This window comes from Eptatretus burgeri, chromosome 16 (genome assembly GCF_056783735.1).
Source record: "Eptatretus burgeri isolate ZD-2024b chromosome 16, Ebu_testis_v1, whole genome shotgun sequence".
Classification (NCBI taxonomy): Eukaryota; Metazoa; Chordata; class Myxini; order Myxiniformes; family Myxinidae; genus Eptatretus; species Eptatretus burgeri.
The window spans coordinates 28,144,057-28,158,180 of NC_140976.1; the positions used below are offsets into that span (position 1 = coordinate 28,144,057).

The window sequence follows — 14,124 nt, forward strand, 5'->3', positions numbered from 1 at the left end:
GAGGGTGGAGCGCGCCTCAGACGGCGATTTGCTCACCCCGGAGGAAAAAGGAATATAAAGAAATGCCAGGCTGGGAGTGTAGGTCGTCGTGGTCGTGGTCGTGGTCGTCGTTGTAAGGTCATCGGCGTCTTGGGGGTCGTGCGTCTTGGAGCTGGTTGGTTCGTCTGGTCCTGGGTCATCGTCGACTCTGATCCTTCTCCTTGGCCTTGGTCGATTGGTGCGTGGCCGGTTGGAGAGCGCGGTACCTGGTGCTTGGAGCGGCATCGTGTTGCGGGTTCGAGTCCCGCCGAGCCGGATTATCGAAGACCACACGAGGTGGACAGGTCCAACGACAGGCTCTGGTCTCCAGCTCACCTTCCTTCGAGCTGGAAGCCTTCAATAAAGACCTGGCAAGGTCCATGTGTGTGTGTGTTTGTGTGTGTGTGTGTGTGTGTGTGTGTGTGTGTGTCTGTGTCTGTGTCTGTGTCTGTGTCTGTGTCTGTGTCTGTGTCTGTGTCTGTGTCTGTGTCTGTGTCTGTGTCTGTGTCTGTGTGTGGGCCCATATTTAAGTAGCAACTGTATAAGTGCTTGTGTATAAATTTCCATTTCTTTTATATTCGGATAACTTTGCCCTTACGTGCTCCCCTCTTTCCCCCGATTATTGTAAATAAATTCTCCTCTTGTTGAATGTACCAGCTCGTTTCTGTGTTTCTATCATTGGTTTTCCATGCTGTGAACGGGAACTAGGAGGCTTCATTGCTGCCGAAATCGTGCAATCGGCCCGGCAGGATTCTGGTACTCTCCGCTCGGGGTACGGCTTGGATCCGGCATGGTAATGGCCCGGATCGCGCAGATCCTGCCGAGGGTGAATTTCCCCGGTAGTTTGGACGATGTGGGTATTTAGGTAAATTGAAATTGGCAATCGACCCTATCCAACGCGGTTGACCTATTGGCGATCTTCGGTCTGATAAGCGACCCTTCGGCTCCGGAGTTATCCGGGGTGACAACCTATAAATTCCGGGTGTTCGGTGGAGCCGACTCTACTGCTCCATCCAGCGGTGGTGCTCGCTACCGAAACTCGTCCCCACAACAATATATCGTTTTGACCCTATCACTCAATGGTGAAGAATCACTTTTGTAAAAAGATTTCGGATCTAATCATTTCATCTTTGTCACACACCCGACCTGTCCACAAAATTTCGTCATCATCCGTCCATACCTTTTTGAGATATTGTGCTCACAGACAGACAAACAGACGGGGTGAAAACATATAACCCCTGTCCACCTTCCATGGCAGAAGTAATGATAACAAGAGCAAAAATTGCTTTGCAATCCATGTCCCCTACCGACGTGATATTTTCTAAGTCCAAAAACATAGAACATGGAAGGTTGTAACCACGTCGTTTTTCCCTTTTTTTGTTCCACTCAGTCACAGCCAAATGGTGGGGGAACAAGCGACTGGATTTTGCACTCTACTGCCCAGACGCGCTCATGGCGTTCCCCACGGGTGCACTGCCGCACCTGTTCCATGCCAGCTACTGGGAGTCCAAGGATGTCGCTGCCTTCATTCTCCGACAGGTGAATGGGAACTTTGCAAGAAATCAACAACCAGGAGCCTGCTGAAGATATTATTGTTGTGCTGCATTTGAGATGTATGTTAAAAAAAATTAAAATAAAATAAAATAAAAACACCATTCCCACGTTACGGACCAGTTCATACAGCCAGTAATTTTGGTTTCCTCAAAGCTGACCCGCTACCTGCAGATACTTCAACACGAGAACATCGATGTGATGGAGCATGATGGGGGAGAGATCGCTGCGTTCAGCCCAGGACAGGCCCGTGAAAAATGGCTTCGCCGCAGAACGCAAGTGAAGCTTCGGGTGAGGGTTGCATTTCTGACCCACCTGTGAGGTTGATGGCCGTGCATGTGCAGTTACGAAAAAAGAGGTCTTTCTGCAAGAATAACACCGTCCTGTTACGTTCCAAGACTTGTCAGTTGCTTCACCCATTACTGAAGGAATGAGAGAGGCTATTGTATTAAGTCTGTATGTTGGTGAATAAGTGTGCGAGTCAACATGCAGATCAACTTTAATAGAGGTTGTACATTGTGAGATCAAACGTAAACTTTGAGTATATACCCTGTTGTGTGTCTATGCAGTTCTTTCAAGATTTATTTTTTTTTAAACGAAGAAACTGGAACAAAGTTGTTCAACAGCATCTGCGGTCACATCAAATTGTGTTTAAACATAATATTCGCAGCTATGTCCGGTGCACATCAGATCACCGGTTAGATTAGTGCATATGGGCAGATTTGAGCACGGTTCGACAATTTACCATACGTTTTTTACATCTAATTACCTCTGCACCTGAAGGTGGAAGTTGGTTATGTTTTCACCCTTGTCTGTCTGTCTGGCTGTCTGTCTTTGTTACTTGTGAAAATCGAAGATTTTTCAAGTATATTGGTTGGTTGCGTGCATTATTTTGTCTGTCTCTCTGTCTGTCTGTCTGTATGTCTGTCTGTGACTCGCAAAATCGAAGATTTTTCAAGTATATTGGTTGTTTGTGTGCATTATTCTGTCTGTCTGTCCGTCTGTCTGGCTGGCTGTCTGTCTTTGTTACTTGTGAAAATCTAAGATTTTTCAAGTATATTGGTTGGTTGCATGCATTATTCTGTCTGTTTGTCTGTCTGTCTGTCTGTCTTTGTTACTTGTGAAAATCTAAGCTTTTTCAAGCACTGTATATTGGTTGGTTGCGTGCATTATTCTGTCTGTCTGTGACTAGCAAAATCAAATATTTTTCAAGTATATTGGTTGGTTACGTGCATTATTCTGTCTGTCTGTCTGTCTTTGTAACTTGTGAAAATCTAAGATTTTTCAAGTATATTGGTTGGTTGCGTGCATTCTTCTGTCTGTCTGTGTGTCTGTCTGTCTGTCTTTGTTACTTGTGAAAATCTAAGATTTTTCAAGTATATTGGTTGGTTGCATGCATTCTTCTGTCTGTCTGTGTGTCTGTCTGTCTGTCTGTCTTTGTTACTTGTGAAAATCTAAGATTTTTCAAGTATATTGGTTGGTTGCATCCATTATTCTGTCTGTCTGTCTGTCTGTCTGTCTGTAACTAGCAAAATCGAAGATCTTTCAAGTATATTGGTTGGTTGCGTGCGTTATTCTGTCTGTCTGTCTGTCTGTCTGTGACTAGCAAAATCAAATATTTTTCAAGTATATTGGTTGGTTGCGTGCATTATTCTGTCTGTCTGTCTGTCTTTGTAACTTGTGAAAATCTAAGATTTTTCAAGTATATTGGTTGGTTGCGTGCATTCTTCTGTCTGTCTGTGTGTCTGTCTGTCTGTCTGTCTTTGTTACTTGTGAAAATCTAAGATTTTTCAAGTATATTGGTTGGTTGCGTGCATTATTTTGTCTGTCTCTCTGTCTGTCTGTCTGTATGTCTGTCTGTGACTCGCAAAATCGAAGATTTTTCAAGTATATTGGTTGTTTGTGTGCATTATTCTGTCTGTCTGTCCGTCTGTCTGGCTGGCTGTCTGTCTTTGTTACTTGTGAAAATCTAAGATTTTTCAAGTATATTGGTTGGTTGCATGCATTATTCTGTCTGTTTGTCTGTCTGTCTGTCTGTCTTTGTTACTTGTGAAAATCTAAGCTTTTTCAAGCACTGTATATTGGTTGGTTGCGTGCATTATTCTGTCTGTCTGTGACTAGCAAAATCAAATATTTTTCAAGTATATTGGTTGGTTACGTGCATTATTCTGTCTGTCTGTCTGTCTTTGTAACTTGTGAAAATCTAAGATTTTTCAAGTATATTGGTTGGTTGCGTGCATTCTTCTGTCTGTCTGTGTGTCTGTCTGTCTGTCTTTGTTACTTGTGAAAATCTAAGATTTTTCAAGTATATTGGTTGGTTGCGTGCATTCTTCTGTCTGTCTGTGTGTCTGTCTGTCTGTCTGTCTTTGTTACTTGTGAAAATCTAAGATTTTTCAAGTATATTGGTTGGTTGCATGCATTATTCTGTCTGTCTATCTGTCTGTCTGGCTGTCTGTCTTTGTTACTTGTGAAAATCTAAGATTTTTCAAGTATATTGGTTGGTTGCGTGCATTCTTCTGTCTGTCTGTGTGTCTGTCTGTCTGTCTGTCTTTGTTACTTGTGAAAATCTAAGATTTTTCAAGTATATTGGTTGGTTGCATCCATTATTCTGTCTGTCTGTCTGTCTGTCTGTCTGTAACTAGCAAAATCGAAGATCTTTCAAGTATATTGGTTGGTTGCGTGCGTTATTCTGTCTGTCTGTCTGTCTGTCTGTGACTAGCAAAATCAAATATTTTTCAAGTATATTGGTTGGTTGCGTGCATTATTCTGTCTGTCTGTCTGTCTTTGTAACTTGTGAAAATCTAAGATTTTTCAAGTATATTGGTTGGTTGCGTGCATTCTTCTGTCTGTCTGTGTGTCTGTCTGTCTGTCTGTCTTTGTTACTTGTGAAAATCTAAGATTTTTCAAGTATATTGGTTGGTTGCGTGCATTATTCTGTCTGTCTGTGTGTCTGTCTCTGTCTGTCTGTCTTTGTTACTTGTGAAAATCTAAGATTTTTCAAGTATATTGGTTGGTTGCATGCATTATTCTGTCAGTCTATCTGTCTGTCTGGCTGTCTGTCTTTGTTACTTGTGAAAATCTAAGCTTTTTCAAGCACTGTATATTGGTTGGTTGCGTGCGTTATTCTGTCTGTCTGTCTGTCTGTGACTAGCAAAATCAAATATTTTTCAAGTATATTGGTTGGTTGCGTGCGTTATTCTGTCTGTCTCTGTCTGTGACTAGCAAAATCAAATATTTTTCAAGTATATTGGTTGGTTGCGTGCATTATTCTGTCTGTCTGTCTGTCTTTGTAACTTGTGAAAATCTAATATTTTTCAAGTATATTGGTTGGTTGCGTGCATTCTTCTGTCTGTCTGTGTGTCTGTCTGTCTGTCTGTCTGTCTTTGTTACTTGTGAAAATCTAAGATTTTTCAAGTATATTGGTTGGGTGCGTGCATTATTTTGTCTGTCTATCTGTCTGTCTGGCTGTCTGTCTTTGTTACTTGTAAAAAAATCTAAGCTCTTTCAAGTACTGTATATTGGTTGGTTGCGTGCGTTATTCTGTGTGTCTCTGTCTGTCTGTGACCAGCAAAATCAAATATTTTTCAAGTATACTGGTTGGTTGCATCCATTATTCTGTCTGTCTGTCTGTCTGTCTTTGTTACTTGTGAAAATCTAAGATTTTTCAAGTATATTGGTTGGGTGCGTGCATTATTTTGTCTGTCTATCTGTCTGTCTGGCTGTCTGTCTTTGTTACTTGTAAAAAATCTAAGCTCTTTCAGGTACTGTATATTGGTTGGTTGCGTGCGTTATTCTGTGTGTCTCTGTCTGTCTGTGAAAAGCAAAATCGAAGATTTTCAAGTATATTGGTTGGTTGCGTGCATTATTCTGTCTGTCTGTCTGTCTGTCTGTCTGTCTGTGACCAGCAAAATCAAATATTTTTCAAGTATACTGGTTGGTTGCATCCATTATTCTGTCTGTCTGTGTTACTTGTGAAAATCGAAGATTTTTCAAATATATTGTTTGGTTGCGTGCGTTATTCTGTCTGTCTGTCTGTCTGTCTGTGACTAGCAAAATCAAAGATTTTTCAAGTATATTGGTTGGTTGCGTGCGTTATTCTGTCTGTCTCTGTCTGTCTGTAACTAGCAAAATCGAAGATTTTTCAAGTATATTGTTTGGTTGCATCCATTATTCTGTCTGTCTGTCTGTCTGTCTGTCTGTCTGTCTGTCTGTCTGTCTGTTTGTCTGTCTGTCTTTGTGACTTGTGAAAATCGAAGATTTTTCAAGTATATTGGTTGGTTGCATGCGTTATTCTGTCTGTCTCTGTCTGTGACTAGCAAAATCAAATATTTTTCAAGTATATTGGTTGGTTGCATCCATTATTCTGTCTGTCTGTCTGTCTGTCTGTCTGTCTTTGTTACTTGTGAAAATCTAAGATTTTTCAAGTACTGTATATTGATTGGTTGCGTGCGTTATTCTGTCTGTCTGTCTGTCTGTAACTAGCAAAATCGAAGATCTTTCAAGTATATTGGTTGGTTGCGTGCATTATTCTGTCTGTCTGTCTGTCTGTCTGTCTGTCTGTCTGTGACCAGCAAAATCAAATATTTTTCAAGTATACTGGTTGGTTGCATCCATTATTCTGTCTGTCTGTGTTACTTGTGAAAATCGAAGATCTTTCAAGTATATTGGTTGGTTGCGTGTGATATTCTGTCTGTCTGTCTGTCTGTCTGTAACTCACAAAATCGAAGATTTTTCAAGTATATTGGTTGGTTGCGTGCATTATTCTGTCTGTCTATCTGTCTGTCTGTCTGTCTGTCTGTCTTTGTTACTTGTGAAAATCGAAGATTTTTCAAGTATATTGGTTGGTTGCGTGCATTATTCTGTCTGTCTATCTGTCTGTCTGTCTGTCTTTGTTACTTGTGAAAATCTAAGCTTTTTCAAGTACTGTATATTGATTGGTTGCGTGCGTTATTCTGTCTGTCTGTCTGTCTGTCTAACTAGCAAAATCGAAGATCTTTCAAGTATATTGGTTGGTTACGTGCGTTATTCTGTGTGTCTCTGTCTGTCTGTCTGTCTAACTAGCAAAATCGAAGATCTTTCAAGTATATTGGTTGGTTACGTGTGTTATTCTGTGTGTCTCTGTCTGTCTGTGAAAAGCAAAATCGAAGATTTTTCAAGTATATTGGTTGGTTGCGTGCATTATTCTGTCTGTCTGTCTGTCTGTGACCTGCAAAATCAAATATTTTTCAAGTATATTGGTTGGTTGCATCCATTATTCTGTCTGTCTGTCTGTCTGTCTGTCTGTCTGTGTTACTTGTGAAAATCGAAGATTTTTCAAATATATTGGTTGGTTGCGTGTGTTATTCTGTCTGTCTCTGTCTGTCTGTCACTAGCAAAATCAAATATTTTTCAAGTATATTGGTTGGTTGCATCCATTATTCTGTCTGTCTGTCTGTCTGTCTGTAACTAGCAAAATCGAAGATCTTTCAAGTATATTGGTTGGTTGCGTGCATTATTCTGTCTGTCTGTCTGTCTTTGTTACTTGTGAAAATCTAAGATTTTTCAAGTATATTGGTTGGTTGCGTGCGTTATTCTGTCTGTCTCTGTCTGTGACTAGCAAAATCAAATATTTTTCAAGTGTATTGGTTGGTTGCATGCATTATTCTGTCTGTCTGTCTGTCTGTCTGTCTGTCTGTAACTAGCAAAATCGAAGATTTTTCAAGTATATTGGTTGGTTGCGTGCATTATTCTGTCTGTCTGTCTGTGACTTGCAAAATCGAAGATTTTTCAAGTATATTGGTTGGTTGTGTGTGTTATTCTGTCTGTCTCTGTCTGTCTGTTTGTCTGTCTGTGACTTGCAAAATTGAAGATTTTTAGAGTATATTGGTTAGTCGATTTTGTTAGTCTCTGTTTGTCTGTCTGTCTGTCTGACTGACAATTTTAAACCGATCTTCATGAAACTTCACCAGTATTGAAGAGTTTGTCACAAGGAAGAAGCCTATTGTTTTTGAGGTCAAAAGGTCAACATAGGCCAAAGGTCAACAACTTTGATATTTCAAAAATCCTCAATTTTCATCTGATTGACTTGAAATTTGAAGAGGATTTATATTTAAGGTCACTGAATTCAACGAGCCAATTATTTTTGAGGTCAATTGTGTTTTATGGATTTTGCAAGTATCGTGCTCTGCACGTCTTCTTCTTCTTTTTATGTTTATCGCCAACTGGTCACAATATTAAACCGATCTTCAAGAAGCTTCACCACATGGTAGAGTTCGTCATAAGCAAGAAGTCTATTATTTTTGAGGTTAAAAGGTCTGTCTGTCTGTCAAGAATAATTGGTCAACATAGGTCATCTTAGGGCAAAGGTTGACAACTTAGATTCAATTTCTAAAATCCTCAATTTTCATCCGATAGACTTGAAGTTTGAAGAGGATTTATATTTCAGGTCACTGAATTCAACCAGCCAATTATTTTTGAGGTCAACCTTGACCAATAGGTCAACATAGGCCAAAAGTCAACTTCGGTGGGATTTCTAAAATTGTCAATTTTCATCTGATTCACTTGAAATTTGAAGAGGAGTTGCATATTTGGTCATCGAGTTCAACCACTAATTATTTTTGAGGTCAAATTTGTTTTATGGATTTCACAAGTATTGTGCTATCCATGACATTTTTCTTGTTTGTTGGTCTGGTTGTCTCTGAGCAAGATATCTCAAAAATCTCTGGACAGATTCAGACAGAACTTGGTGGATAGGTTTGGTGTGTGACAAAGGAGATTTGATTAGATTTTGGTGGAGATCCGGATCTGGGTAATGGAATTTAAAAAAAAATTTCAGTGATCCTTTACCATTGAGAGATGGGACCAAAAATGAAACATAGCATGCTATTTCGAAAAGTTATGGATGGATTATGACAAAGCTTGGTGGATTATGATGGGTGACGTAGGTGACGAGAAGGTGATGAGATGGTGATGAGGTTCTCGTAGGTGACGAGAAGAAGCTGATTAGTTTTTGGTTAAGGTCTGGATGCAGATCCGGCCTATAGGTGGGATACAAAACTGTTCAGCCTGGTCTGTGCTCCACCGATTGCCATTTTAGTTTAACCATAAAATTGATTTTCTACCTTGAATATTGTATATGTCCAAGTAAGCCGCACACAATCCTGAGGGTGTTTGTCCACACATCTTGATCTCCTGTAATCTACATTGTTCATTGTACGGCATTTAAATAATTACAGTGCCGACAGAGAGCCGACGCCCTCTTTCAAATTTTCCCCTCTTCTTGCCTTTTAGCCTGGAATTAAATCAGACTTTTTCCCCCTTTATTTACACATCATAACCAACAACTTCCAAGTGAAAAACGAATTCTACAAATTTCAGAAAATTAATTAAAAATACAAAACTAGAATATCTTGGTTGGTTAAGTGTCCACCCCCCTGAGTTGATACTTGGTGGAAGAACCTTTGACAGCAATTACAGCTGAGAGTCTGTTGGGATAGGTCTCTACCAACTCTGCACACCTTTCCCGAGCTGTTAGCCCTAACCCTAACCCTAACCCTAACCCTAACCCTAACCCTAACCCTTACAGCTCAGCAATATTTGCCCTTCTTTCTGTACAAAACTTCTGTATAAAAATAAAAAAGCAATCCTCAAGTCATGCCACAGATTTTCATTTGGATTTAGGTCGGGGTTCTGACTGGGAACCTCAAGGGCATTTATCTTTTTTTCCTTAACCACTTCAATGTAGCTTTTGCTGTGTGCTTTGGGTCGTTGTCATGCTGAAAGGTGAACTTCCATCCAAATTTAAGCTTTATTGCTGAGGGCATCATGTTTTCTTCTGGGGTTTTTCTGTTTTTTCTCCATCCATTTTCCTTTCTATCCTGACAAGTGCCCCGTCCCAACTGATGAGAAACATCTTCATAACATGATGCTGCCACCACCCTGCTTCACAGTAGGGATGGTGTTCTTTGGGTGATGTGCTGTGTTGGGTTTGCGTCAAATGTAACGTTTTGCATTTCGGCCAAAAAGTTCCATCTTGGTTTCGTCAGACAACAATACTTTTTGCCACATGGCTTCAGAATCTCCGGAGTAGTTTTTTGCATACCTCACAAATAGACTCAAGGTGGGCTTTTTTTGAGTAGTGGCTTCCTTTTTGCCGCCCTACCGGACAGGCCAGACTTGTGAAATGCTTGGGATATTGTCACATGCACATAGTGACCAATCTTTGCCATAAAGGCATGTAACTCTTTCAAAGGTTCCATTGACCTCTTGCCATTGGCCTTTCCTTGCTTGGTCATCCAGTTTGGATGGACAGCCTGATCTCGGCAGGGTTTTCGTGGTACCATACGCCTTCCACTTCTTAATCATTGTCTTGACTGTGCTCCAAGGGATATTCAAGGCCTTTGAAATATTTTTATACCCAACTCCTGATCTGTGCCTTTCCATAACTTTATCCCAGAGGTCTTTTAAAAGCTCCTTGGTTCTCACGATTGAGTCTTTGCTGTGAAATACACTTTGCTATTATAAGGGGGGTGGACACTTATCCAACCAAGATATTCTAGTTTTGTATTTTTAATTGATTTTCTGAAATTTGTAGAATTTGTTTTTCATTTGGAAGTTGTGGGTTACGATGTGGGAAAATTATTATTCAATTGAATTTAATTCCAGGCTATAAGGCAACAAAAGGTGAAAATTTTGAAAGGGGGTGTCGACTTTCTCTCGGCACTGGACATCACGTGCACCCAGCTTTGTACAGCAATGAAGTGGGGTTACTTCATATATTGCACATTTAAAATACACTTACTGAATCATAAATGTGTTTTTCATATGTGTGGAGGTCGCACTCGGTGACTTGTTGTGCAGAAGGGGTTTAGACATTTACCACGACGAGGCTCTGGCGAGTTATTAAATTTTGTCAGTTTATACTGTTTTTTATTTATTTATCATGAATGCATATAAATAAATAACCATTCCTTTCAAGTTGAGGTGCATCGGGTTGCCGAGGCAGTTTCATTTGGCGAAGCAGTACAATCCAGGATGGGTTGCCACTCTGATGCAGAAATGCACATCACAAAATTATTTTCTTAATAATATTCAAAATTATATCCTGTCTGGCCTCGTTTTTGTGTACACTTCCTGTTTTCTGCTGTTCTCTCTTCAGTTTTGACTTGCCTTCTCCATCACTTTTACTTCCCTCGAGGGTGTCTGTATATATTTATTTGCTTGCAAAATCTGTTATATTGTTTCATGAACAAATTTGGGAAAGCAAAGCAGTCAAATCTAGCTACTTAATGGGTTGTTGTCACGAACAGCTATTGTCATTGGGAACATCGTCACAGACATATACCAATACAGCATATATACATCCTATGTAAACCTGTGCAAGGTCTTCAGAATAAATGTAATTAATAATTCAAACATTCACTTTTAATTTTGGGCCCCCACCCCCACCCAATCATAACACCGGCCTATTCCATTACAGGAGTTACTTTCACTTTATATGAGCAGAAGAATACTGTGCCATACAATCTTTTTTTTTCTCTCTCTCTCTCTCTCTCTCTCTCTGTCTCTGTCTCTGTCTCTGTCTCTGTCTCTGTCTCTGTCTCTGTCTCTGTCTCTGTCTCTGTCTCTGTCTCTGTCTCTGTCTCTGTCTCTGTCTCTCTCTCTCTCTGTGTCTTTCTCTCTATCTCTCTCTCTCTCTCCCTCTCTGTCTGTCTGTCTCTCTCCTCCTCTCTCTCCCTCTCATGTGTTCTGCCCAAAGGCTGGTTCAGTGCTACAATGGCACTAGTCAGGGCAGAAATTTGCAATTTTGCAATTGATCAGTGTGCCAGCGATAACTCACCTGATCTTTGCAAAAAACAGTGTGGGATGTTTAACATACACTAACTAATGCTAACAGACGAGACGCCCAGCCTAACGTCCACCTGAGGGACGGCGCACTTTGGGATGCAAGCTCTTCATGCCCACATTGTTTGCGAAGCATCAATCCAACAGTTTAACATCAGATTGGGAGTCAAAACCAGGCTAGAGAGCTCGAGGTATGTGCGCTCCTCTTGCATCACTCTGTTGAAACCTGCAGTGCAATCGTAACCCTAAAAACGTAAGTTTGGTGATAGTTATTGCTGAGAAATGTTACTTTTGTTAAACAAACTGTTGCTACGAATAAATGTTCCATTGGTATCGAGGAGTACGGCATGTGAACATTACCCCTTAAAACAAGTCCATTTGTTAACTCTGAATACTGTCCATTGATATCTTTGATTAAATATTTTTTACTTTGACTCCTCTTGCACACAGACAGTTGTCGGACGATGGCTCAGCAGAATGCATGAAAGTTTAATCTAGATTCTAGAGCATAAATTATAAATTCTGGATATAGCAAGGTTTGATGTTTAAACTTTCTTTTGTTTTATCATGAATACTGTGGAGTGTATATTTGTATTTCTTTCAACTGTTCAAAGCATCTTGTTTCATCACCATGCCAGTGTTGAGCAGAAGGATGTTGTCGAGTCTTCAGCGATTTGTCTTGATGATATGGTAGATACTCCACATGTAATAGTCCCAGATACATCTGTACAGCCATTGTGTTGGCAAAATTATTTCATCTCTGATTTGACCAGGTTGACTCGAGTTTTCAATTCACACCATCCTGCTGTGACTGTTTGACGTTGCTTTCAGAACGTCACTGCCAACCACCGTGCAAGTGACGTGGTTGTGATGGAGGACTGTGAACAGGTGGTTACAGGACGGTTCATGTATGGACCTTTAGACATGGTCACCCTCGCCGGAGAAAAGGTAGGATAAGCACACTTTACCAAACACAAAGCTCCACTATTATACTTCAATTATGACAATTATTACAATCTAATTGTAGGCATCTCACTTGATTGAACCAATACCATCTGACTACATACTTTGTGCGCAGGTTGATATACATATTATGACAAAGCCTCCTGCCGGGGAGTGGGTGTACTTTGGAACTGAAGTTACGAACAGCAGTGGGCGCCTCACCTTTCTTGTCCCAACTGAGCACCGGCTTGCCATTGGCATGTACCCAGTCAAAATGGTCATTCGGTAAGCTCAGACTGCAAGGATATAGCAATAGTGAGGATTTTTGTTTTCCATTGTTAGGCTTCCTGACTGTCAGTCCAGGTTGGTGTTAGAGTCCAATGTCTTCAAAACTGTCCAGCCTGTTTTGCCATTCCTTTGCAGAGGGGATCACACTTACGCTGACAGCTCTTTGGCCGTGCTACCTCGAGGCACAGAGGGCGTTGTTTTCAGTATTGATGGCTCTTTTGCTGCCAGCGTATCTATCATGGGAAGTGATCCCAAAGTCCGTGCTGGTGCTGTGGATGTTGTGAGGTGAGGCATGGTTATTTTGACTTGAGTTCAGGTAACCTTTTATCTCTGTCATACCTCATCCAAACTCTTTGTGTTTTTGCAGTTTTATTCCTTCTGCCCTTCTTTATTTTTTCCTTTCTTCCTTACCACCTCCTTTTCTTACTAGCCCCCACTCCCTCACTTTCAATTCTCTCCATCCCTTCTTCGACCTTATCCTTTCCCTTTGCTCTCCCTCTCACCTTTTGTCTTCTTCCTCTCACTTTTCTTCCTGTATTTTTCCTTTATTTATTCTCATGTCTCCCTCCATCAAAATTTTGTGACTCGTACCTTTTCCCAAAACCTCCATATTTTCCCAACAAAGTTTTGGCTCCTCCCCTATCCCCTGTCTTTGTAATTTGACATTCCACCCCACCACACCTTTTCAGCAAGCTTTTGCCATACTTATTACTTCTTTTTCAACCCATAAAGGTCCCTCTTTAATTCCTATTTTTGGTCCCTTCCTCAGTATCCCTAACCTTGTTGTCTTATCATTCTCTCTTATGCACAGACACTGGCAAGACTTAGGCTACCTGATCGTGTACGTGACGGGCCGCCCAGACATGCAAAAGCAGCGTGTCGTCGCATGGCTGGCCCAACACAACTTCCCTCATGGCATCGTTTCCTTTTGTGATGGTCTTGTGCATGACCCCTTACGTCATAAGGCCTCCTTCCTTCGCTCTCTCGCACATGATGTATGACCCTTGGTGACTCTTCCAATGGGGCAGTCAGATTTTAGTGACCAAATCAATAGGACTGAGGGTGGTGAAAATAATCTTGATGGGCTCGTGTCATCTTTGTGGTCATTCCTTTATGCGGTCATTGTGAGCTCATCTCAATTTGTGATAATTCCTCACAATTTCTCCACCCTCATTAATAAAATACTTTCTTTCAGAAGCACCTTCGCATCCATGCTGCATATGGTTCAAGCAAAGACATTGCTGTGTATGGTGCGCTTGGGCTTCCTCCAAACCATATCTACATCGTAGGCCGATCCAGCCGCAAATACTTGCATCAGTGCCAGGTTAGAGCCATGATTCGCATTTGTGCTTCACAACAAAGTAATAGTCATTCCCAAATCCAATGCTGTCCTTTGCCGTGTTCATCATCCTCCTCCCTTTTCACATGCTCTTCATCATCCTCCTAATCCTGCATGCCTCTTATCTTCCCAACGATATTTCCTTTCCCCTTTTTCTCCCCGCA

General features: G+C 40.9%; 1 protein-coding gene across 6 annotated transcripts in view; it reads left to right on the forward strand.

Moving 5' to 3' along the window:
* PITPNM2 (phosphatidylinositol transfer protein membrane associated 2) overlaps positions 1 to 14,124 on the forward strand; it is a 190,780-nt gene that overhangs the window by 174,579 nt on the left and 2,077 nt on the right. For all 6 annotated transcript variants that reach the window (XM_085858882.1, XM_085858885.1, XM_085858886.1 and 3 more), the window contains 7 exons: positions 1,409 to 1,557; positions 1,744 to 1,860; positions 12,223 to 12,339; positions 12,470 to 12,618; positions 12,757 to 12,906; positions 13,433 to 13,616; positions 13,817 to 13,945. In XM_085858882.1, the coding sequence (XP_085715008.1) occupies positions 1,409 to 1,557; positions 1,744 to 1,860; positions 12,223 to 12,339; positions 12,470 to 12,618; positions 12,757 to 12,906; positions 13,433 to 13,616; positions 13,817 to 13,945 (995 nt within the window). The remainder of the gene's footprint in view (positions 1 to 1,408; positions 1,558 to 1,743; positions 1,861 to 12,222; positions 12,340 to 12,469; positions 12,619 to 12,756; positions 12,907 to 13,432; positions 13,617 to 13,816; positions 13,946 to 14,124) is intronic.